The following is a 27,848-nucleotide window of genomic DNA, read 5'->3' as shown; positions in this document are numbered from 1 at the left end:
GTATGAAGGTAGTATTATGTCTGTTTTTACATGCCATGTTTTGTATAGAAGAGATTGTCTGGCAACAAATCTTCTATGTTGAAGAAGTGGCCATTTTAACTGTTTATTAATCTCTGTAATGCTACTATTTCTGTCATAATTTTTTGTCACATATCTGGCTGCTTTGTTTTGAATTGATTGTATTTTATTAATTTGTTTTAGTTGATATGGATCCCATACTGTCTGCGCATATTCTAGTGTTGGCCGAACAAATGTCGTGTATGATTTATTTTTAATTTCAACAGGACAATTGTGAAAATTCCTTCTTAACATGTTTAATGTATTATTTGCTGTTTTTGTAATCTTATCAATGTGAGCTCCCCATGTTAGGTTATGGGTAAGTTCCACTCCAAGATATCTAAGTTGTTTTGTTGATTGAAGTGTAACATTATGCATTGTATATTCATACTGTTGATTATTTTTTCTATTACTTATTTTAATTACTTGGCATTTGTTAGGATTAAATTTCATTTGCCATTTTTCAGACCATGCCACTACCTTATCGAGATCTTTTTGGAATTGCTTGGAATCATTGTTATTTTCGACAGATTTAAATAAAATACAATCATCAGCAAATAATTTCATTTCCGAAGTAATATTTTCTGTAATGTCGTTAATGTAAAGTAAAAACATGAGGGGTCCTAAAACTGTACCCTGTGGTACTCCTGATTTTACCTTTACTTTATTGGATGTGTATCCATCCATAACTACCGATTGGGACCTATCGACTAACCATGATTTTATCCAATTATGTGTACAACCTCTTATTTCATAATAATTAACTTTGTATAAAAGCCTTTGATGAGGAACCGTGTACTATACAATCGGTGATTTTCTTTACATCCATGTTTTTTGTTAATATTTCTATTGTATTAATTAATTGAGATTCACAACTATGGCCTTGTCTAAATCCATGTTGATTAATATTTAGTATATTTCTTTTTTCTAGGTGATCCATAACATTACTAAATATTACATGTTCCATAACTTTACAAGTCACACATGTAAGAGACACAGGCCTATAGTTAACTGGTAATGATCTATCACCTTTTTTAAATAAGGCTGTTACATTTGCTTCCTTCCAATCATGTGGCACTTCCCCTTCCTCTAAAGACTGCTGAAATATTTCAGTCAGGATGGGTGCCACAAGATCTGCATTGTCTTTAATAATTTGTGTCGGAATCCTATCTATAACAATTGCTTTTTTGGAATTAAGTTTACTTAATAATTTGAATATTCCATCCGTATTAATTTTAATTTCAGGCATATTTGAATATTCCTAGTATCTTCATTGGTAAATACTTTCTGAAATTGTTTAGATAACATTTCTGCTTTATCCTTTCCTTCAGTTGCAAATTTACCGTCTGTTTGCAGAGATGAGATTCCAACTCTATCTCGTCTTAGACCTTTTACGAATGTATATTGTTTTTTAAGTGCACCACCACTATTTTCAATTTCATCGAACAAGCTTGCGACATATTGGTCATATGCCTTTTTAATTTCAATTTTTATTGTTTTTTGGATACTTCTATACTGTCCCCAATCCTCAGCTAGTTTTGTTGTTTTGGCTTTTCTATATTTTTTTCTTCTAACACTCATAAGTTTTTTAACTTTATAGTTAATCCATGGTAGATTAGATTTATTACTTTTTGGTTGGAACATGCTTGTTTACGATTTCTAAAATCCTGTTTTTAAAGCTTATCCAATTTTGGTTTACATTCAAATGTTTCACATTATTAACAAAATCAACCTGGAAGTGTTCTATTTCTTCCCTTAGGCCTATTTTATCTATATTTGCTTTTCTAAACAAGAACATTTGCCTAGGTTTTTTAGGGTTGATTTTTGCTACATCATGCTTACATAATCCTGGGTATGTTTTAACCTCAGTCAGTAGATCTGGAGAAGTGGTAAAAATGAGGTCCAGAGTATTTTGTCCATGAGTTGGCTCATGAACATGTTGATGTAATGAGTTATCCTGGACTATCTCTAGCATTTTAGTATTAGTCTGCTGACCATACTGTGGATTTGGTTTTTTTGAGTTATGATTCCAATCGATGTTTGGAAGATTAAAATCACCTGCAAGGATAATATGTGGCAATATATTATTTACCGAAATCTTTTCTAATTTTATGGATATTTCTTCTAGTGGAATTATGTTATTATTTGGTGGTCTATAGCAAACTGAAAGGTACAATGTTGGTGATTTACTGATACTTATTTTTCCCAGTAGAAATTCTGATTCATCTCCTTCCTCAGTGGGAGTAAAAATCAGGTCGTCTTTGTAGGCTATAAAGACCCCACCACCAAATCTATTTCTATCTTTTCTAGTTACGTTGTATCCATTTGGAAACACTTCTGAATCAGTATAAGTAGAATCCAAATGTGATTCTGTACCCATTATGATATCAGCATTATGCTCTTTTAATATTGTATCTAGTTCGGCTTGTTTATGTTTACTCTTTGTGTTGCATTATGAGATATGTTTTTATCTGGAAGTTAAAGTTATTTTTGGAACAAAAAAACGTCTATATAGTCTACAAGTGCCGCTAAGATCCTGGAGGCACTAATAAATATATTTTTATTTCATATTTGAAAATAAGTGCCATTTCCGGCCAACGAGCAGCTCTATTTTTCAAAATTTTCCAATTTTACAACCATGGTGGGGCTGTTGTCTTGAAGACATTAATATATTTTATGATATTTCCAAACATATTTCAGCTAAAAAATTCAAAATTTCCGTGGCTGTAGCAGGTTTTGAATTTGGGTGAGGGGGAGGGGATGGTGGTGTGTGATGACATTTGCAATTACCATTTTCGCACCCCAGATATTGGGAATTATATTAGTTCACAAAACTAAAAATATAAATATTTTAACGACGTGGGATAAAATTTTAGGCCCTATTTTGTGTCAGTTGGGGTTTTACAGACGTTTTTTAGACATGCAACCGTTGGTGGCGCTAATTAGGGCCACATTTTGGGGATTTGGCATTATTTTTCCCAATCTGGAATTATTTGAGACTAAATTTTATCGCTGGCAACGCTGTACGTCTGTTCACCATAGCAACACGGCGGACGTACAATAACAGCCAGTGTCGACGTCGCATGCATGACGATGCTGCTGCAGCAAGATCGTCATCCCCCGGCCGTATTGTATACTTTACCCCTAAAAACTCTGCTCTCTCTCTGTTTGTACGATGTGTTTGTTCCCGTTTGTTCCTAGCATGTACGGCAATTTATGCAATATCCTAGCCTAGGCCTACATCATACAGTAGTCTATTAGTAGGCTGCCTACCTAGAGAGGCTATTCTATTGAGTAGAGGAGGCCGCCTAGCTAGGCCAACTAAAATTACTCTCTAGCTAGTAGGCCTAGCTTGGCTAGGCCTATTTTATAAGTAAGTTAAATTATTTATGCCCTGGACTCTAGTTGGCCCTATTTAGCCTAGGCCTAGATATCGTAAATCGATACATTATAAGGGCCTAGGCCTAGTAGCCAGGCCTAGCTAGGTAGGGCCTAGCTAGTAGGCCTAGCTAGCCTAGTAGGCCCTATATACCGGGCTATATAGGCCTACTAGGCCTAGGCCTACTACTACTAGGTCTACCACTAGTAGGGATTACGGTCGAAGAGCAATGCAATTGTCTACTGTATAAAGATTCGATAGTATGTAAATGATATATAAAGATTCGACAATACCGTACGTAAATTATTAATGCAATACTGTATGAAGATTCAATAGTAGAGTAGAGTAGGCCTAGGCCTATGTAAATGAGATATAGGCCTAGGCCTAAATATAAATCATTTATTTATCTGTCAGTTTTAAAAATACTCTAGTATTTCATATCAGAAAAATGGCAAAATCAGCACTGTGGTCATGTTACAAGAGTAGTCAAAACAATATAGATTATCTGATAAAAATCCTAGAAAGTAGGAAACATTTTGCCATTTTTCCCCTGACTGAAATGACCTACCTTCTGATTAATAATGGAATAATCCAAAGGACCTACCCCGTTTCCTACAATAAAACCTCAATTTTAGCGCGATATAGCCTAGCCTAGGCCTAGACGAATTCGATCCTACTCGGCCCAAAGTCAAGTCGGCCCCGACTTCAACTCGGCCCCACGTCAACTTGGCCTCATGCCAAAAACTAATCGGTCAACTCGGCCCCAATACAGTATGGAAAGCAAAAATCGAAGCGAATTGATAATATAATAATTATAAATAAATTATTTTTTTTTTTTTTTTACTGTAATCTAATAATATCTATCTACAGTAATAATATTAAATATAAGTATATCTAAGAATATTTCGATTCATTCTGGGAACCTCCTTGTTTGTATCAAAATAGGCCTAGGCTAGCCTACTAACAAACACATACTGGGACTAACATCACAACTAATATAATATAAATAAATACTAGGCCTACCTATCAATCAAACGAAAAAAAAATTTATATTGAATATTCCGTTTTATTTTGTCTAGGCCTAGGCCTATGTGTAGACCTAACCTTACTAATCCTGCCATTATAATATTAACTATTAGCACTTTTTGCATTCCATACTTTAATGGGGCAGAGTTGACCGATTAGTATTTGGCCAATTTGACGTTAGGCCGAGTTGACTTGAGGCCGAGATGACGTGAGGCTGACTTGAGGCCGAGTTGACTTGGGGCCGAGTTGACTTGGGAACAACTTGACATGGGGCCGACTTGACTTTGGCCAACTTGACTTTGGCCGAGACGTATTAGGGCCGAGTTGACCTGCACCTGTCCTAGACACCAAAAATGTTAAATAGTTAGTATGACCATGGATTAAGGAATAGAAGGATATGCATCAGTTTGAGATCAAAGCTTCCATGACTCTAGCCGACAGAGCGCAGACCGCCCACAATGTTACAAAATAAACACAGTTTAATTAACCGTCGTTAACCATGAAACGATCGTGTGCCTAATATATTGTTTACTGCACATGCTCAACAACCTTTAACCTTGTTGGCTATGCTTTCGCGCGCTTTTATCTTGGTGGCGTGATTAATATTTTATATTTTTAGCGCTAGCTGCTATGCCGACAAACAAAACTTTATGCGACGAATTTAATATAACTTTTCTGAATTCAAACTAAACGATCTTCCAGAAATATTACAAGATTATTAATTAAATGTAATTACAAGATTAAATACAAATTGTTTGTAAATTGTAGTACCCTTTGGGTTTAAAAAACATTCGAAATCTGCCGCGATTGATCTACGCTAATGTTTTTATGACCTTAAAGTAGGCCTAGCATTTTATGACCTGTAGTAGCCCTACATCTGAGTCAGCCTACATGTAAAATTACAAAATCAGTAAAGATAGTAGGCTTAGGCTTACTAGTAAACCCTATGATTTGCCGACATTGATATAGGCCTAGGTAGGCCTATTGGTAGGCCAATCTTAAGTGTAGTAACTACATGATCTATATACTTATCGTTGTCTACTTGCTGTGGGAATAATAATACAGTAATAGACAAGGTACTTTTATGCTTCGTTTGTTCATGGTTTAGTTTGCCTTTCGTCAACTTTTCAAAACGAAACGAGCGCTAGAGAGTAGTAGAGTCAGATATACATAGCCAGCCAATCCCGGATCAGGGATCGCAGTTTTCATTCAATTAGGCCCGGTGATTGGATGTGGTGTGGATGACATAACCACTAGTCAATCACCAGGCACTACAATTTAAATATAATCACATCGATGATTAAGGAGATTTATAAAGAAACCACTGCTTAGGCATTAAAAACATGTTTGTTGTACGTGAGAGAACAGAAGACACGGTAACAATATGGTCAAATACATAATTTAATATTCTATAGATTAACGCAATTTTTAATGACAGAAGGTGGCAGGGCCAATATGATAATTCAAATATAACAAGAAATATTTCTTACAAAAAACGCTGCTCGATTGTTGACGTAACAGTTTTAAAGATATATTGTCCCTCTGAAAAATATTTTTTATCATGTGTGTGTCATTTTATTGTCACATAATAGTTATTTTACCTGAAAAAAAAATGTAATTTAAAGCAAAAAATACTTAAATTGTCTGTCAGACAATGCTTTTTGAGTTATAATTAAACGTTTCTTTTCTCTTTTTATATATTATTTTTTTGTTACAGAAGTAAATAACAATTAACATTGATATGAAATACATACTTAATTTCTGTCACTTTAGTACAAACATGGACCTATAATTATAGTTCCATGGTACAAACAAAAACTTTCATGGACTGTTTTGATTTACAGTATTATATAATATCATGGGACTCATAAATACCAGAAATGCTTTGGGATTTGTCATTCAACCGTTAGACTCTTTTCCTAGACGTTTTTTGGGTCTAGCAGCTGGGACCTATAAATTATAGTGGAGTTTCCATTTTCGCAAAAATGTCAGTGTCTAGTACTATAACTGCTGCCTGCTTTATATCTGAATGATTTATCTCTTGTGACGTAGCGGGCTAGAGCAGCAGCGTGAAAATTGCATATTTTATTGATATTACCAACTTCTTAAAATTACCAGTCGTAAGAAAGTGAACTTTTCGTAGTCAGATTGTGATGAAACTAAAACAGAATTGTTCAGCAATATATTGTTGTTGTCAATTAATCATCGACGCAGACATGGCAATAGAACATTTAGACTGCGCATACGATTTCTACATGGCTACGTTTTGTTCTAAAAAAAATGTAACAGTTGATTCGCAGCGTTCTACAGAGGGCCGCGGGTAGAGACACAGAGTTCAATGAGCGTGTTAGTTTCATTGGCAGAAGTGCTTTAGTATAGGCAAGCGCGTTGGAAAATTGTTTGATGTCACCGTCGATGCATATCCTTCTATTCATTAATCCATGGTATGACCAACCACATGTATTTGTCGTACGTTCGTGTACGTATTCCATGCCTCTTCGCTGTCTTGTTTAATTTAATAAATACCTGATAATATATGAGGATATTTATTAGGTATAATAATTGTTTGATAACCAAAAGAGGTTGATGTGAATTTTTTCAGTAAAATGATCATTGTTGTGCTGTTGATTAAAATGCGACAATTCTGAAACCGATCAGAGCTGCGCCTTTTGGCAGCTGTTTCCTCACAACTGCTATGTGTTTCTGCTGACCGGGAATTTTTAAAAAACGTGCACTAAACTATATACGATGGTAAAAATGTGGCGTCTTCTTATTAACTTTGCTAAAATACCTGCATGTAAAACACTCATATCGGTGATGAGATCGTTTTTTATTTGAGTATTTTTTATTTCTTCATTTTGAAAAGCGTTGATAGTCATAACCATAATAATTAAAGATGTATTGTCCCTTTGACTAATTCCAAAAAAAATAAATATTTCGAAAAAAGGTGGGTCATAGTTATTAACTTTCACCAAAAGTTAGTCCAAAAAAAAATCATTTAACTTTTTTTTTTTTCAATAAATAACTTTAAATTCCAGTCAAAGTTTCGATCAAAACATATCTCATAATGCAACACGCTTGTTTGGCTACTCTGTATGCATAATCATAAAACTTCCTCGCGATCCGTGTAAAAACATCTTCTCAACCGTTACGAGTTTTAAACAATCCTAATTAGCATCATGCATAATTTTTCAACAATTTTCCAGACAAAATGTAATCAAATTAATTTACCTGTTAAGTGCGCAAACTTGTTGTTTTTGGCTCAAAGTGAATAACTTTAATATTATTTTGATATGACCAATTTAAATTTAGAATATTTTGTCCTTCATTTTTTGTGTTTCAAGGGACAATACATCTTTAAATAACAATAGACATACTTGTCAATAAATGCAAATGGTCAATAAGTAGTTTGTTTAAACTAATCTATATGGTAGGCATAAGATCTACATATTATCATTTATTATTATAATTATATTATCCTAAAACTACGGTACTAAAGCAAAAATGAGCTGGTATCCACATGTAGGCATCATAGAAAGATTCGTAATTGTGGTTTAAAAATACGTAATCAGACAGCCGCTGTTAACTAATTTTAAAACATTTTCAAAACTTTAAATCAGTGATTAATCTTTTTAGAATCTTTCAAAACATTACTTCTTTGAAACCTGTAAAATAAAAACACAAATTATGTATGCTAGCAGTAACCCGTGCTCCGCACAGTCTTTTGTCTGCCTTAATATGTGGTCATATACTTGCAAGGGCAAGTATAATAAAAGTGCACTGTGACAAAAGTACTTTGACAAATTATTAAAATAAAACAAATTGTATCACGAATAAATTCGGAACTACTGTATTTACGGCCATTGATTTGTTATACACTTTCACTTTAAACAGACTTTACGAAAATAAAAGACGCTAAAGAAAAATTGTGCTGTGTGAATTAGATGATGCACACAAACACGAAAGTATATTTATACGAAAGTATAAAATGCCAAACTATATTATTTTGGGTGTTTTTAGTGGTGTATTAATTATTTGATACATAGAGATAAAATAAAAAAGTGGACACAAATCGAATGAAAAACACATTGCTGCGGAAACATGAATTGTTAAGTTTATTCACTTACATTTTATTTTTATTTCACTGGTTTTAATATTTTGCAATTTTTTTGTATGTACTTATTGATCTTTTGCAATTATTGACAAGTATGTCTATATTTATGGTTCCTCCATACTTTTATCGAAGCAAGCTGGCGATGGATTTCTGAAGGGTGCTCAATTATTTATTGATTAAAAATAGTTATAAATAATACTTTTTAAAATTAAAATGCCTAAATTTTCGTTTTTTAGGTATTCAATACAGTGCAGGTTCTGCTAAGCATATTTCCTACAAATGTACCTGAAACTAATGCTCACCATTGCAGCATTATGTCAAAACTATATTTCTTTGATCAGAAACTTCAACGCAAACTAAAGAAGAGGTCACGAAAATTTCCAGATGAACTCCCAAGAAGTCTTAGGTTTGCGAACTTAAATCCTAGATTAGCCGCCTTTCTTTCACAACAAGATAAACAACAAAAGCTTGTTGGAATGAAACAAGAAGGACTTGCCAATGAAAGAACAGTGTTTGAAAATTGTGAAATCAGTGAAGATGTGGTGGGTGACCAAACTAAAGGAAGCATCCTCCCTGATATCCATGGAAGTGAAAGTCTCTTTCGACGAATTTCAATGCTAAGAAGCCTTCACGGTGGCACTCTAGAAGATGCAGCATTTGAATTTGAAGGTGAATTTGCACAAAGGCAGTTTTATAAGGAAGCAGTGGTCGCCGCACCAGCTCTTCTCCTACATTTGGCAAAAGTTTTGTATATTTTTGAAAACAAGCATTTAAATATGCCTAGAGAGGTTATCAACGAGATGCTGTACAACTTTAAAGATTTGATCAAAGAAGCTCAGTACACAAAGCGAGAATGGCAGTGTCATGAGAACTGGTTGATACACAAACAGAATGAGGATGCTAAAAATGCTGTCAATGCAAAATTAATTGAGGAAGATCATTTTGAAAATAAAGAGAATGATAATGACATTTTTGTTGAGGGGGAAAAGAAGAAAAAACGGAAAAAAAAATCAGAAATAGATGACAGTGATACATGTAATAAAAGCAATAAAGATGAGGCGATGATGATGACATGTGTAAAAAGTAATGACTTCTCAAAGAGCTCACATATTAGTCTAGGTCATCACCATTCCAGAGTTATATCAAGAAGTGAAAAAAAAAATAGGAATTGCCTCAAACCAGATCATGGTGAGTAAGAATACATTTATCTTTGTGTTTGATTTGACAGGATTGTGCTTGGTTCCCACTTGGACGCAAGAAGTAATTTGACCAATCACAAGTAATGGATTATTTGAATTTTCACTTGTCTTTGGTTGACAACTCGTTTGCTTTGCACTTTACGATTTTGCATTTCATCCTTCCTAGTGGGAACAATAACATGGATCAAATTGTAAAACAATTTCATCTGGTTTCAATATAGTAATTTAGGTAACAAAAAATTAAAAACCGGTGGTTATAACCTTGTATTGTGTTCAAGACAGTTTTTTTTTTTAAAGAAATCTACCTGTATTGATAAACTGTTTTGACAAGTTTTATGACTGACTTATAATTTATGAACCTTATACTAATTTTACAAATTAAAAGACGTTTACTATATAATTTTAATATAAAATTTAATGACAAAAAGAGAGATCGACGTTTCGGTACCATCATAGAACCATTTTCAAGATCAAGTGAATACAAAACAATAATAATTATGTGCACTAAGCACCAAAGTTGGTGACAGGAAATGCTAATTGAGGGCTAATTAAGTAATTAGCTCCTCCTACTGAGTTAGATAAACAATTTAGTTTTGATGGAATCCGATTGTTTATTGAGTGTAGGTTTTATCTCTTTGATCCACAACATCTCCTTAATTAGGCAATCAAACTTATTGTTATATTTAGATAAGACTCTAAAGTATTCTGAGATATCACCAGTTATGCCATGTTGTTTTAGGTGATCGCCTATAAGTATAATACTTTTGTTATGTTCATTAATGCGTTTGTGGCAAGTGTAACCGACATAGTTTTTTTTTTTTTATCTTTTATGGGTCTCTCCCATCTTTATTCATTCAATCTTTATTCATTCAATAATGTATATACAAAATTCATTATTATATAATATAATAAAATACTATCATAGAAGAAGTTGTTAATATAAGACAGCACACATTCAAACAATCTTTTTATAGTACTGTATATATATACCGACATAGTTTGTATCACACGAACCACATTGAAATTTGTATTATAGGCGATCACCTAAAACAACATGGCAAAACTCTAAACATAGAACGCAAGGACCCATCTCCACCTAGGTCCCTGAAAAGAGCATTGGGACAATTGAAGAAAAGGGATGACATTGTCATTACTAAACCTGACAAAGGTTCCGGAGTCGTGGAGTCATGGATAAACATCATTATGACCAACTTCTTAGACAATCGTCTATAAACAACACATCTAAGTTTATACCCGTAAGTAAGACACAACCTAAGTCTAGAGGTAGACCAATTAAGCATTTCCATCCTCTCTTAGAAAAGGAGAAGCAACTATCTAATATTGTTTGTAATATACTACCGAAGGAAGTAGCATCTACACTAACACCACAAGGCTCGAGGTTAGCACATCTTTATGGTCTTCCCAAGACGCACAAAGAAAATCTATCTGTTAGGCCAATACTCTCAGCCACTGGCACATACAATTAAATTAGCAAAATGGTTAGATGAGAAGCTAAAAACCATTAGCCAGCAACGAATACTCTATACCAGACATTTTTGATTTTACTAAAGAGTTACTTCTACTGAAATTGGTTCAGATGATGTTCTTGTCTCTTACGACGTAGTTTCTCTATTCACCAATGTTCCACTTGATGAGACCATTAACATTCTTGTTCATAAGGCCTTTAAAGATGACTGGTTTAATATTGAACACGGTTTATCTATCAATAAACAAGGTCTTATGGACCTACTTACAATTGCGACCAAAAATCAACTTTTCCAATATGATGGTGATCTATATGAGCAGGTTGATGGCATAGCCATGGGTTTACCGCTTGGACCACTGATGGCAAATGTTTTCATGTGTTACATTGAAGATACCTTACAAGCAACAGGGAAAATGCCACAGTTCTATCGTCTCTACGTTGATGACACAATCGTATCCATGCCAAGCCAGGTTTCAGCACAGAATTTTTTTAACACTTTGAACAATTCACACGATGCCGTTGATTTTACAATGGAAATTGCTAGAGATAACTCAATAACATTTTTTAGGTATGACTATCTCAAAAAACGATGTCTTGAAACCAAAGTATATAAGAAATCCACTAATAAAGGCTTATTATTACATTATGATAGCCATGTGGATATCAAACATAAACGTAATCTAATTCATACAATGCTTAATAGGGCCTACAAATTGTCATCTAGGCATGACATTTTCCTATCAGAGGTTGATAATGTAACAAAGATTTTTCAAAAGTTGAATTATCCTTTAGATCTTATTAGTAATAATGTTAAGGCTTTCAAGCAATCCATTAATACTTGTGTGACTCCTAGTAATACTAATGAAGATATGCTAACTGATGAATCTCCCCAGCCTATTAGGATTGTACTACCGTACAAGGATCAAACTTGTTGTAACACGGTTACTAAACAACTTAAACAACTTAGTGCGAAGATTGAAAATGATATTTTACCAGTATTTACTAGTCGTAAGATAGGTGACACCTTAAAACCAAAGGAAATGAAACCCAGAATCATTAATTCACAATGCGTTGTGTACAAATTTCAATGTGGTTTGTGTGATACAAACTATGTCGGTTACACTTGCCGACACCTTTACAAACGCATTAATGAACATAACAAAAGTATTATAGGCGATCACCTAAAACAACAGGGCATAACTGGTGATATCTCAGAATACTTTAGAGTCTTATCTAAATGTAACAATAAAGTTTGATTTCCTAATTAAGGAGATGTTGTGGATCAAAGAGATAAAACCTACACTCAATAAACAATCGGATTCCATCAAAGCTAAATTGTTTATCTAACTCAATAGGAGGAGCTAATTACTTAATTAGCCCTCAATTAGCATTTCCTGTCACCAACTTTGGTGCTTAGTGCACATAATTATTATTGTTTTGTATTCACTTGATCTTGAAAATGGTTCTATGATGGTACCAAAACATCGATCTCTCTTTTTGTCATTAAATTTTATATTGAAATTATACTAATTTTGCATAGAAATAGTAAAAGGCGTTATGAAAGATTATGTTTTAATTCGCGTTTAAGTGGAATTTGCTTGATTGAAAATTAGATTAGATAATGTTTTTCAAAAGTAACGTTTGGCAATTGTTTATAAATAGTTAATGTCACCTTTGGAAGCAACCATATTATTGTACTGTAGCACTTTTGATTTGATTATAATTTAAGAATGGCTTTTTTCTTTAGGAAGCAGTGGTGACAGATTAAGAGTGCTCTCAACACGAAGCAAGAGTGATAGCATGTCAATGTTTTCAGAAGGTTATCCTGATGGGCAAAGTACTTTTTTATTTGTTGCTTTCATTTTTTCTTATGAAATTTTTTTCAAAATAAATAACTTGTGTATACAAAATATGCAAAAAATAATTATTTTAAAATTAATTAGTTTATTTCTTTAATATTAAAAAAAAAGCATATTTGGATATATAAAATGATAAAAATAGCATATAGGCCTTCATAGTGATTTCAATCAATAATTTGACAATATTATATTATTATAATCAGGTAATACAAATAATTACTGTTGTTAAAGCAGTCATAACAATGATCTAATTAGGATATGATTTATTGATGGAGGTACAGTACCACCAGTGAGTACGTATCTAACATGTCTATAATTAAAATTCAAGTTTTCAAGCTTTATAAAATAATTTTTTTTAATTAGGCTAAAGACTACAGATACTGTACATGTGATCAATTTATAAGTTAAACAAACAAAAAATAAATAAAAAAAACAATTGTAATCAAATCAGCATTTCAAAATATAAACAGTAATTTGTTTTATTGTATTCCAGGTATTCATCAACCTAGTTTTCTTCAAGTCATCAACTTCTCAATAATTATTTTAAAATTAATTAGTTTATTTCTGTAATATTAAAAAAAAAGCATATTTGGATATATAAAATGATAAAAATAGCATATAGGCCTTCATAGTGATTTCAATCAATAATTTGACAATATTATATTATTATAATCAGGTAATACAAATAATTACTGTTGTTAAAGCAGTAATAACAATGATCTAATTAGGATATGATTTATTGATGGAGGTACAGTACCACCAGTGAGTACGTATCTAACATGTCTATAATTAAAATTCAAGTTTTCAAGCTTTATAAAATAATTTTTTTTAATTAGGCTAAAGACTACAGATACTGTACATGTGATCAATTTATAAGTTAAACAAACAAAAAATAAATAAAAAAAACAATTGTAATCAAATCAGCATTTCAAAATATAAACAGTTATTTGTTTTATTGTATTCCAGGTATTCATCAACCTAGTTTTCTTCAAGTCATCAACTTCTCAATGCAATCTAAAGTTTGTGAGGATAAAGGATGGATCATTCACCAGAATGCAGAAGAAATACAAATAGCCAAGCAGACTCTAGTACACTGGGCTCAAGAAAGATTAAAAATTAGCATATTGCAGGCGTAAGAATAGAACCTATAGGATTTTAGATAAAAAAAAGTCTGGAAACAAAGTGAGGAAGAGAAAAAAATTCCAAACTAACAATGGAATGGAATGGAAATACAAGTACTTAGTGTCACACTAAGGGTCACAAATTAAAAACGCAATAATAAGTCAAAGACATGAACATATTTAGTAAAAGCAAAATTAGCAGGAAAGACAGTGGACAACAGGGAAAAAAGACAAAAACATAAAGAGATGACCTCTAAACAAATGCAGCAACTACTTACACAAGAACAGAAATGGTTGGCTGCATTCAACAGAGGATTAGGGAGCCATAAATGATTGAATATTTTTAGTCATACCCATTCACCTACCTGTATTTTATGTTTCTTTTTTGTCTTTAGTCAAGAGCAGCAATGTAGAATGCAGGAACTGGGCTATGACAAGCCACTTATCAACCGATATTATGGTGACACGAGGCGTGAAAACATAATGAAATACACAAGTAAGAAAAATGCAAAAGAAAAAGGTTTGCAGTCTATGAACAAATTACCACATCCCAAGATGCCAACAATGATTCAAGATAACCATCCAAAGTTCTACACTAGCCTGCCTGATGGTTGTGCAGTTGTTTAGTATCCTTTTTGTACTTGATTTAGGTGTAACTTTGATTATGTACAGTAGAAAGAATTAATGTATACTTTCTAAACTTTTTAAATGGGATATGTTTCGATCGAAATGAACATTTGATCCCGCGGTACGCCGAAGATACCCCCGATATGGGGCATGTGTGTGTACTGTGTTGTGGTCTGTTAACCTCAGATATATATACCTTACAGCCCGGTGAATAACTCAGTGTAACAGGGAGTGAGCTAGACGCTGGTAGTAGGAGTGCGTGTGTTTGAAAAGTCGTGGTTATTTTCTGAAGATTTTAAATCATGTTTTCTTTTTAAATTCTTGACTTCATAAATAGTAAATATATCAAACTCTTTGCTCTTTCATAAAGCTCTGTCTACACTATCAAACTTTATGTGACAAAAACAAAGTGATGTGCCCATATATGGACATGATAATGTCATATTACTATTATATTTGGGCACATCACACTTTTTTTGTCAAACTATAGTTTGATAGTGTAGACAGAGCTAAATATTATATTTACTGTTTCTAAAAAATTGTAAAGACACCAACATTGCAAATATTAATAGTGAAAATACTTCAAACCCTAATGACATTGCTGCTACACTAAATGTTTATTTTGCAAATGTTGGCCCTAAATTAGCAGAAAGATACCAAGTTATACTGATGAAGGAGTAAACACACACACACTATATAAAACACTATCTCTACATTTTGACTATTGCTGTGTTATCTGGGGCAATGCCATTAGTAAAAATGCTTTGAGAAACGTACAAACACTACACTAGCTATAGTACCAGCCGGACGTCTCGTTGCTGAATTAATTGTCTTTCTTTTTTTGGCAGAATCTGTTAATACAAATTGGGGAAGATGGGGTATTTTCACTGAAAAGTTATGATTCTTGGGTGCATCACATCACAATATGGAAATATCAATCCGCACGCGATGTATCCTAGTATTTATAGCTTGCCACTTAAATTATTAGCATTGACTTAGTTACATTTGTAACCGTTTAAAGACAAAAAATTATCGCAATAGGTCCATACATTATTTATTTTTATATAAAATATAGTGTGTAGAATAATAATTAGCAATAATTATAAAAACTTTAGTAAATGTTCCTCTATATATTTCTGACCATTTTCATCTATTATAGCTAATAGTAGAAACCTTAGTATTCCTAAAGCAAAAACAAGCTATAAGAAAAATAGTCATTTCATAGTAATATAAGCTCTGGAAAAACCTTTCAGATGATCTTAAACAAGCTCCTAATAATAATAATATACTGCACTGACGCGGTTATAAGTTTGGGGGGTGGGCTTATACCAGAGGATCCAAAAATGCAGCGCGGGTATAAGCCCACCCCCCTTGAACATGAAATCATGTCATGATCAGAATTTGGAGGGGAAAAAACGTCGATCTTGTGGGAACAGTTTAGAGAGAGAGTTGGGTTTCAAAATAATCCAGGTACACGATCTTAATGACGGTACTGTTTTATCATCGGACAGCAGCCTCTCGTACTGAGTTTAGAAAAAAACATTTGAGAGGTTGTGGTAAAACATATAGTATCGTGTTTCATGCCATGCGAGTCTGTGACCAAAAAAACTAGGTCTGTATTAATTACGGTCGGCGTTCTTTTTGAGCGACCGACTGAACGTTCTGATACTATATTTAGAATGAATTTGTTACGATCTTTTTTGTAGAAAGATTCCTCCGTGTATTTACTATTCAGTAGCCACTTTGGTGCAGATAAATTATTACCTACCGCAAAGTTATGATTACAAACATGATTTCGTTAAATCGCGCGTAGACCGCATAATTTTTGATTGCGCACCATGAAAACATAACCACATTGATTCCTGGCCATAAGGAATATACTCTGAAAAATTGACTTAGCTAGATGAAACTGATATCAAGATAATTGACAGACAAAATAGTGCTAAGGAAAGAATAAATAAAGAAATAAAGATCCTGACAGAATCAATTATCAATTATAACTCTTGCCTCTTGTACAAAAATGAAGTTTTTTGGACAAGTAGTTCTCGAGAAAATGCAATTTGAGTTTACTTGTTACTTTAAGACTGCTCGCCGGCTTTTGAAAAATTCTGTCCTATCTTTTAACACTGTTTTAATGTCTGTTTTATTAATGGCGTCCTGACACGTCACAAGCATATGCTTTCTAGGTAACTCCACCATTCTTTGGAAATAAATGTTTTATGATTGATTGATTGACTGTATGGATATAGGCCCTATCTACAGTATGTTGCCCATTTTGGTTTTTTACAACACCTGCAAAAAATGTATTTGAAATAGCACATACACAGAATAAGACAAAAACATATAAAGTTACAGACATACAAGTTTGTGCCCAAAAAAATGGAACAAATTGCTAAACAACATGTAGAGATTACTAATGGGACAGTCACAAGAATTTGGAGAAATTAGTTAATATTTTATTAATGATTAATCAGATAAGACTCTGAAATATACTAATCCAGTTTAACTATTATTATTATTAAATATTATTCAAAAATTGAAATATTCCGTTATCACAAATAAAAATATACATGTATTATCTGTATGAAAAGTTTGACACCATTTCCATGGTATAGTTACTATTATACAATTTCAGAATCAAAATAACATATTTACTGTTGTTTGATGTCAAAATTATTCATTAGAGTATAAGAACATACACTTTACGAACATTCAAGTAGAAATATGTATGTTGTAAACAATTTGAGATCAAATAGAAGCCTCTATCTACAGTAATTTAAAATAAAAGAAAAACGTGTCTAAAGAATTAATTATCGATTTTAGATATGTTATTCTCCATAAAATTCCACTTCCAATGATGTCAACATTTCTTTTGTACCAATTTTCTCTGGGTAGGGCATTTATTTTTGGTTCAACTACCAGACAATTGGCTTTCAGCATGTTTCCTTAAACTTTATTTTTTAGTTACCTCTCTGGTAGGTCTGCCATCATCATCAGTAGAAATGGTATTGATAAACCTGGAATCTATGCCATTGTTTATGCAGACACAGATGAGCATTCCATGATTGCAACATTCACACCTTATGGAAAAGCATGTTGCTATCACCCTAATGGAGTTGCAAGGTATACATTAAAAGTTCATAATCTCTCACTAAAATGTTTTCAAAAGATAAAACTCATATCTTATGTAGTTTACATCAGGCTCAATTGTGTATGTGGATTTTACTTTGATTTTTATGTGTTTTAGTTGGTTTAGAAATTAAATATAAAATACTACTAGTGAAAATTCTATATAGAAGATTTAGACTTTTGAAGCATCACAAAAGAATATGTAGTGTTATGAATTACTAGATTATATTTTTATGGTATTTATAGCAATTTATGGCTAAAAAAAAATATGAATCTAAACTGTGTTATTAAACACTAAAAGACCTAAACCTAATTATTGACTCTTTTTTTTAAATACAGATTTATAGCCATGGAGAAAACGGCAATGCTTTTGGAGATTGATGGAAAGGTATCACAAAAAATAAACTGGCCACTACCCCATACAAAGCTTGCAACACCAATCTTTATTCAACTCAATGAACAGATTAGCTTCAAATGCATCAACCGAAACCAGATGGTTTTAGGGTTTTACTGTCAGAAAGAGTCTGTCAAGTTTCAAGTTGGACATAATATAAATAGTATAGAGCCACAGAGCCAAGAGGAGTTGGTAAGACATTCTGTTTGATGATTGCTTGTAATTCTCAGTGTGTGCTTTATGTATATTCTATACAGTTGGACTTTAAACATATCATGCACATTTTAATCGATTATAGAGCGAGTATCGTTCAAGATATTCATGAGCGGTGCTATCCTTGGGTGATACATTAGGTCACGTATAAACGACTTAGCAACTATTCTTGGCACGACCATTGGCAAATTATGTGTCAAACAGTTACAGCCTAATACAACGCTTCATACAAAATTGTAGTGTATTAGTGGAAAACAGAAGACAGTATCGTTTAGGCATACAATGCTTCTGTAATACAACATTTATTATATCAATCACAACGTTTGGTGATGATGTGAAACAATGCCTGACCCATACTTGCCCCTGCAGGCCAATGTATCCATGTCGATGTGAGGTGATGGAATAAATGGTCTACTGAAAACATTAAAAAGAAGGGCAACAGAAATTTGGTTGTGCTACATAAAAAAAAAAATGCTAAAGTATGTTTTATTTGTTGATATAAAGTTTGCGGTACACCACGTATATAAGTTCTGAAAAGAAATTGAGTTTCTTAACGTTTCTTAGATTTACTACACTAAATTTCGAAATGATGATTGAATCTAAAGCCTCCCTGAACTATTGGAATATAATAGATAAATGTCTTTCTCTCACATAGTATTCAAATAACGAGTGCGATGGTATAAATAATTTCATGAGGTGAAAGATGAAATTCTCTATTCTTATTTTCACCATTGCACAAATACAAAACATTCGCTATTTGAGTACCATTTTTGTAATGTTGTTATGCCAAAGTCAAGCAAAACAACAGGCATCGCTTTTGGATTTAACACAGGGATGTTCACAGTTGGCCATGGGGTTTTTTTCATACGCGAGAAGATTTTTGTTTTCCTACAAAAAAAAGCTGGAAAAAGTAATATCACACAATTGTTTAATAGTACCACCTATCTAACACCATGTGCCATATAGTCATCCAATCAAATGGCAAGAATATATTTAAGTGTGGTATAATGTTGAAACTTGCACAATATAAAAACATTGTCGACAAGAGTAATGCATGCAATCATAAGCTGTTTCAAACAACATTGTCAGCCTTTAGGGAGTAGAGAACCGAGAAAATGGAAATCTATTCATCTTTGATACCTTAATTATTTCTGGCATAAACAATAATGGCATTTGGCCCGTAGAATGATTAAACATTACAATACTGTTATAAAGTATTAAAAATAGAATGAATTTAACAAGCAACGCCAGCTACTGTATGTAAAACACTATCACTTTCAACATCTCAAATCAGATAACCTTTTTTATCTTTTATTAAGGGCTATCTTGTTACTAAAGAATTGTTTATGTCAAAGTCAGCAGAGGAGAGTGTTAAGCTCACAATACAACCTCCCAAGAAAATGGCTAGTTTTAAGGATGCTAAGAGAGTGGGCAAAAAAGTTTCTAAGCCTAAAACTAGCCCACAGACAGAGTTTATTGAACTGATAAGAAACATGGAGATTCCTGAGAAGGTACACTATAGCATACCAGATGAGAGGGAACATAGTCGAATCTTGCGCAAAATCAAGTAAGAACTTTTTTCATTTAGGTCCATCTGACAAGGTAAAAAACAAACTTCTCTCAAGGCCTTTGTTTATAATGAGCTTGTTCGAAAACTTAGATTGAAAGAACAATAGAGCACATTTTTGGGAAAACTGGAAAATTGGTTAAAGGATATATTTCTGTCAAATTAGGAAAACTATACCATAAACACCCTTAATTTCATACTAAATGTTTCTTCTGCCACTAAAATAAAATTTAGATCCCATTTCATCATAATAATAACCATTTAAGTCCAGGGTTGGAAGAGCCTATATGTAAATTGACAGACTGCAGCGGAAAATTAACCAGCAGTCAACAATACCGTGCACAATTTACTGGCGGTCAGTGTATTTTTTTATGTGGATGTTTCTGAACATGCTCAGAATTAATTTCTGACTGTTTGGATTGCTTGTTGCGTCACAAGTCATACGAAAGGCCACTATACTCTGTGTTCGTGGAATACCCTGTCATATTGGTCGTTGATTTGTCCATAATTATTGCATTTTGTCCCGGAATTCCCCATCATTTAAGTATATGGTATCTCCGTAGTACCTTATTTATTCTTTCTGCATATTTTCTTTTCTGGGGTGCAGTTTAAGCAACATTTGTACAGTTTATAGTGGATAAATGAATTTTGGAAATTGTGGCTTTACTGACTTATTTATCAAAATAATACAACGTTTTGCTCAATATATTTATAGCATTTCTGATCGTTTTTAACTAAAATGCCCCATTAGACTGAATATGAAGAATGTATGCCAAAAGTGGTTGCTGAGATGCAAGTAGTACCTATTTGTGTTTGTTCATATAGGCCTAACCCTTGACCCTCATTTGTTTAAATGCGTAGATCAACTAAGTCGGCCATGAAGATTTTTGTTGATGTGTTTTTCGAAAAAAATTGTTCGTATTTTACATTAAAATTACGCAAAAATTGCAGGATAGTGTATGGAGAACTTTTATATTTACTTTTAACTGTTATAATTACAATATGTTTCAAGTAAAATTATGTAGTGCTATTTTCATCAGATTGGGATGGGACAGGCTAGCATAATGATCTATGAATGTTTCAGATTATCTGAAGGGTAGTGATGTGGTATGCCATTTCGACCAATCATGTTGTCATATTTATTAAGTTATCAATTAAATGGAAATAAAAGGATCTCTGCCCAAAAGCTCTGCTAATTTGTTTTGCTGTTTATCTTTGTTTAACTTTATCGTTTTGATTTAGCTTTTTGCTTATTTTATTTTGTATGTCCATTGAGATCCAGCCACTGATACCCACAGCAATGTCATTATTTTCAGTAATTTGTTTTTGGATTTATATGTATTTTATATGAATGATGAAAATCAAAAAAATGACATTTTATAGAGAAATTAAGAAAAAAATTGCATGACTGTGTTAAAGCACATTTAAAGAAATGTGGTTGCCATTTATTATTTGTTTATATTTTCGGTTAAGCTAAAATATTAAAGAAGTGCTTATAAGCAAATAAGTTACGGTGTTTTTTTTTGTCTTGGATTTAATACAAAATTAAGAAAATAGTTTTGCTTAGAAATATTAATAAACCTGACTTAAGCAAAATTAAGGATTTAGTTAGGACAATTTTTTTTTGCTATTAAAGAAATCCAGTTTATGCATCTCATAACATTAACAAGCATGCTGGCACATAGCTGCCTTTACTACCTTTCCAATGCTAATTAAAATCTTCTGAGCTCTCTTTTTGCATGATAAAATGTCTACTTTATTTTGCTGCTGAAGGAGTCTTATCTTCTCATTTTAAATTTGAACATTGTTGTTTTTTTCTAGGAATATATGTGACGATTGGATGGAGCATTACAGGCTAGCAATTGGTATCACCTCACCACATCTACGCAACATGAGTATTGGTCCAAGGCGACGTACACGCTCTACACACTCGGCAAAATCTGTTCCCGGTTGTTTTGCTCCTTGTCTAAAAGAAAATGTAGATGAGATGGAGGAATATAATCCCACATTTGTCCCAGAAGTATCTATATCTTCCCGTGTTCCGTCAGCACCACCAATTAAATATGGAAGTGGTCAACGGCCCATCAGTTCCTATTCTACAGCTTCAAAAGCATACAGCCTCGCATCTAGTCGAAAGCGTACAGAAGACAAAGTGCGAATAGAAATCGATGGACAGTCTGTGCACTCTAAACCACAAACTCCAGCTCCATCAACTTGGTATGTATGTAAATTTTTAAGAAATGATTTTAATCCAGTTGCACCTAGTAGTTGTTAATAATTTTCCTATTCCTTTGTCTTATAGCCCTGAGACCTATGCAGCTTCATTGTCAGCAGGAATCTCTATTTATGCATCACCAGTTTCAAAATATTCAAATGCATCAGTAGTGGAATTAAATGAGAAAAAACAACTTCTTACACCTCTTAAAGGCTGCACTGTGTATCCTTTGTATTTTGTTTGTAATGTACACTAGCAAGTAAAAGAATGTAGAAAAAAAGGTTTATGAGTATATCAAATAATAATTCTACATTTGTTGGTATAGTAACAACATGAGCTGCTGTGAGGCAATTTTTGTTTAGTACATTTATATTGACCATGTTAGCTGGTGTTAGCTATTTTTCTTACATTACCTAACATCAGTGTATTACGTAATGAATTCTTTGGTGAGAGTATATCCACTTGCAAATGTAGTCGTCATCATATCCCAATTTTGACCGATATTGAATTTGATTGTTTCATCAATAAGGAAGTGACTCCAAATCAGTTAGTAGTTATCAGCGTTATTTCCACGCTTTATCCTGATTTAACAACCCGCTCAATGCTCACCAAACTATATGAACATCAAAACAAAAACAGAACAAAACCATGTTATCAGGTAATATTAATTGTCCTTGTTTTGTACTATATTTGTTTCCCTTTCCAAAAAAATGAATGAATTAATGTAATAAAGAAGAGCACTTAATTTACTTCCTACAGGTTCATATAGAACGTCATGATATAAGAAACTCTAATTTCTGAATGTTAACCTAAAGATATTATGCAGATGGATTTATGTGATGTGTATGGTGTGATATATTATTTATTATAGGCATCCAATGGAGTATAACAAATTAGTGTGAGCAAGTATTCTCAAATGTATGTTGTTGTTGTTTTCAGAGTCACCTAGATCCATATCGTCTTCTAATATATGATGTTGCAAATGCTGCTTTGTATACTGAGCATAATCAACCGATGTTGTTAAGGCGTCATAATGCGGTCCCTGGCATGTTTCTGGTGAGTCGTGTATTTTGTTATACAGCTTTAAATCAGCATGTGGCTAATGACAATCAATAGAATTAAAATCAGATCAAATTTTGGTTGAACTAAGGTGTTTTCAGAATGTTTGCTGACATTTTGGACACTACAATACACTTTGCAAGATGTAAATTAGTAAAGCAGTTTTGTTTGCCATAAAGTTATGCATTTTACAATCAAATTAAATATATATTTTCCTAATACAATTTTGAACTTTTCCAAATTTTTTTTTTATTATCATCCATAAAGTTTTCTTTGTTGTTAGTTTCAGTAATTTGTTTTAGTTGGTTAAGTAAGTGTTTTAAAATAATTATTGAGAAAATCCATTACAAAGTATCATTTTTGTGATTGCTTTAATTCTATTTGGAGATTTGGTCCAATTAATGTGTTCGTGACACTTTTATAAATGTGTATACTATATGTGGGATAGATGAGATGAGATGAGATCATCATCAGATTCTAACAATCGAAAAATCAAATTATGTTCTGTTTTTATTTGGAAATTATTCAGTGGATATCCTGGTATCAGGTTGCACTATTTATATTGCATAAAACTGCCATACACCAAAACTCTGATACATTCAAACATTGATCTTTATTGACAAGCAACTGGATTCAGAATCAAATCAATCAAAAATGATTGGCCCCACTCAATATTTCCTGTTAACAATTTGAAATCAATATGTAAAATATATTAAATTGAGGGTTTTGTTATCTATTATGAATTTTCTTTTTTTTTTCAATAACTTTATTAAAGCAGCATTTCGTTTGTAACAAATTATAAGCAGGTGAGGCGGATCCAGCATGTTGAAATAGAGGGTGGGGGCCACACCAGACACCAAGTACACTCGCCACAGGATCCAAAATCAATCAACCATGAGCTTTGCCAATCATGGGAAAGCTTAATTGACATACAATGACATCATACCACCAATGGTGGTTTTTAATTTTGTAGTCAAGTTCTCACAGAATATTCGCAAATTTGTTCCAAAATGAAATAAATGGACCTTCTTTATAGTATATTTTCTCAAAAGGATTTGAATAATAAATACCTGATAGGGAAAATAACGTGTTTTAACTGAGAGATGAGTCGATTAAAAAGATGTCCTTTAATTGCAAAAATACATACAAATCAAAGATAGTTCTTTAATTATGAATCACATTTATTATGCCCATTTTTTCACTAGTTAATTGTAATATAAATACACAATTTTTAATAATTTATGGACATTTTGTTACCACGTGTAACAAAATAAAAATATGATTGGTTAATCGCAAAAATACACAAAATCTAACATAGCTATTTAATAAATATAAATCACATCGTGCCCATTTTGGTGTGTGTTAGTAATCTGGTTGTATTTCATTAAATAATTGATATTACTGCTAATTTTCAACAGCATTTGAAAGAAGACATGTGTACCTTTCCAACAATATATTATTTTTGTTTATTGTTTTTATTTTTATTATTAAATAAATAATATTCAAATCTTTATTTTCAGATGTATATGAATGGTAAACTAGTTTTCTGTGACCACATCTTTAATGGATATGGCAATACAAAAAAGGATTTCTTGAAGCAGGTTATCAACTGTAAAAGAGAAGCTAATCATGGAAGTTTTCTACCAAACGATTTCAGATTCAGGTATTGTAGATTGCTAGTGCCAACAAGTTTCTGAAATAGATTTGGGAATTGCATACAACCAGCCGCTAGTACCAATGACCATAAAATACAATACATCACTGAATGCGTCATTGTTGGATATGAAATTCATGGACAAAACAACAACAACAAAAATCTGCAAATTTTTCAAACCGTTCAGCAGCCCTTAAAAAATGTTTAAAGACTTAATAAATCAATTTTTAAGACAAGTATTTCAATTCTAGGCCTATAGCTATCATCCGATCTTATTCCTTGGTTTACGATGTTTCCCCTTGGGTTTTCCCTAAAGGCCAGAAGTGTTTGGAAGTTGTATGGATTATGTTTTATCTCAAGTGATCTTGCCGCTGCTGTAAGGTTTTGTGAATCTATTTCAAACTTATAGTACTTTAAAAAATGTTTCCACCCTCTGCCAAGAGTGGCATTGTCGTTGCGTGCATGAAAGATTCTTCTATCTAAGGTCACATTTCTGCAGCCATAACACTAGCCCAATGCCCACAATGAAGCAATTTGGCCTTCAGTCAAAGGTTAACAATTGTTGTATTTATGAGATCATTATCTGATTGCCTAGATTAATATGTTTTTTTAATACATTGTTTATACTAGTAATGTAGTATGTAGTAGAAATACTGGTTTAAGCTAGATGTAGGAAATCAGGGCTAGGCCTAGCCTATCTGTTTTCAAACCTACACATAGGTAACATGTTCAGACCAAGATTAACTCAAAACCTGTATTATTTAACACTTCTCAATAGCATAAGAAGCACAGTCCCCGTAGGGGTCTGGTTTCACAAATTATCCTGAACAACATTAAATCAGTGATGGCAATGACATTTTAATAACTTAAACATTCTAAAACATTTATTGATGCAATATATTTACATTGGATTTTATATTTATTTTAGTCCAAGCAGGGGACCTTCTGGATGCCGCTCCCCATGGGGGGGAGAAATTGGTGGTACAGGAGTGGACTTCTTTGCTGGGACTGGTTTACCAGATCTTCAACAGACCATTGAAAGAACTAATTCTCCATCATCTACAATTGAGATTGCTCCAACTGGGTTTATAAAACCTTTTAAACGCACAACTTCAGCAGCTGATTTCCTAACCTACAGTTTGTCAAATGCCAGCGGATTGTTTCCTGGATATGAAATTCGACCATTGACACACCCTGGTCATCGCAAGAATATACATACAACATTAATAGAGACTGAATAGTAGTAGAACAAGCGTTTTAATGCTGGCATGGTGATAATCAGACATTGATCAAACCATCATCTATTTCTTAGGGCCAGAAATTTTCCAAAAAGGTGGTTTAATGGTTTCCATAATTTTCTGTTTGTATATTCTATCTAGCAATGATGAGGTTAAAACAAGCAACTTAGAAGCAGCAGTTAGAAATTGGTTCTGCGCATGTTCAGAAACATATCTACAAAATATGCTGACCGTCGATACATTGTGTGTATTGGTGACTGCTGGTTACAGTTTACGGTGCCAATTTACAAATACTCTCTTCCAGCCCTGGACTTCTATAACGTTATATGGATATTGTATACAGTGAAATGGGATCTAAATTTTAATTTAGTGGCAGAAAAAACTGAGACCGCCCCTGTGTGTATTCTTACAGTATTTTTATCTTGACACTTTATCTCTTAATTATAGGTCTACTTTGGATTTTGTTTGCTACTTATTAATATTAGTATATTTGGAATCTATAGCGCTAAAAAAAAGTGTGCCACCACCTTTGAGGTTAATGAAGTGTCAAGGAGTTAATCATAAAACACCTTAAAAACACAAACAAATATTTTATCAATTGCTTTGAAATTTTATGATTTACAGCTTTAAAATATGTTTTGAAGCCAAATATTCAAAAATTGTGTTGATTTCTAAGGGTGTTTTTTTGTTGTTGACTTTTCCGTTTTGTGTTGGTTTTACAATTTTGAGAAATTGTGTGGTGGCCACTGATTCTCTTTTTCTCAAATCTTATCTGCATAGTGATTGGTATTTATTTATTTATTCAATTTTGAGAAATGTTTTGGCCTAAAGTCAACTGCTCAAAAAGTGCAATTCAGTGACCAAAAAGTCAGCCCGTACGTATACGGGCCTCGCCTCCCGCAAAAATTACCCCATATGGGATACAAGGCCACGTCTTCAAAGGGTTTAATTTAACTTTCTTTCATCCATATAACCTATTGATTTTGTCAGAGTCTTTATTTTTTTATTATCCGCAACCATAGGATAATTTTTTTTGTGTATGAATCATAGCTGTGATTTATTATAAAGTTGAATTGGGAAAATGTATAACCTCTACGCTATTTGCATATCAAATATAAATTTTGAAATGGTCACTTTCAAAGGAACTGTATTCTTTATACAATAAGCATATAACCATTACCTTTTCTCTTCAAATGTATTAAATTAATTAATATATAAAAGCACTTTTAGCGTTTGTCACTTTTACATTTTTTAAGATGTCATCATAATAAAGATTATAATTTTCGGTAAACTAATGATCTATCAAAGTAGTTACGGTATAGCCAATATGCAGAGGGATCTTTTATTCAGTTGTGTATATGACTCGATTGTCAGTGATACAGTATTTATAAACAAAGATTCAATACACCGGTAGGCTACTTTGTGTACATGTAGTCATAGTATTTATGTTATTAAAGTTTGAATATATATATATATGCATGATATAGGCCTATATTGTTGTAGTTGCAACT

The 27,848-nt window shown here is 32.8% G+C and overlaps 1 protein-coding gene across 1 annotated transcript; it reads left to right on the top strand.

Moving 5' to 3' along the window:
* The first annotated feature begins 3,184 nt into the window (after positions 1–3,184).
* LOC144855615 (uncharacterized) lies at positions 3,185–27,848 on the top strand. Its single transcript, XM_078713517.1, has 14 exons — positions 3,185–3,261; positions 8,813–9,764; positions 13,009–13,098; positions 14,087–14,252; positions 14,637–14,867; positions 17,833–17,991; positions 18,337–18,583; positions 19,924–20,171; positions 21,993–22,388; positions 22,474–22,608; positions 22,810–23,044; positions 23,326–23,442; positions 24,966–25,108; positions 26,028–27,848. The coding sequence occupies exons 2-14, from the start codon at positions 8,891–8,893 to the stop codon at positions 26,338–26,340; spliced, it is 3,354 nt and encodes a 1,117-aa protein (XP_078569643.1). The 5' UTR covers positions 3,185–3,261; positions 8,813–8,890; the 3' UTR covers positions 26,341–27,848.

This window comes from Antedon bifida, chromosome 11 (assembly GCF_963402885.1).
Source record: "Antedon bifida chromosome 11, ecAntBifi1.1, whole genome shotgun sequence".
NCBI classification, from domain to species: domain Eukaryota; kingdom Metazoa; phylum Echinodermata; class Crinoidea; order Comatulida; family Antedonidae; genus Antedon; species Antedon bifida.
The sequence above is the reverse complement of the archived record's forward strand: the minus strand, read 5'-3'. Positions and strand labels throughout refer to the sequence as shown.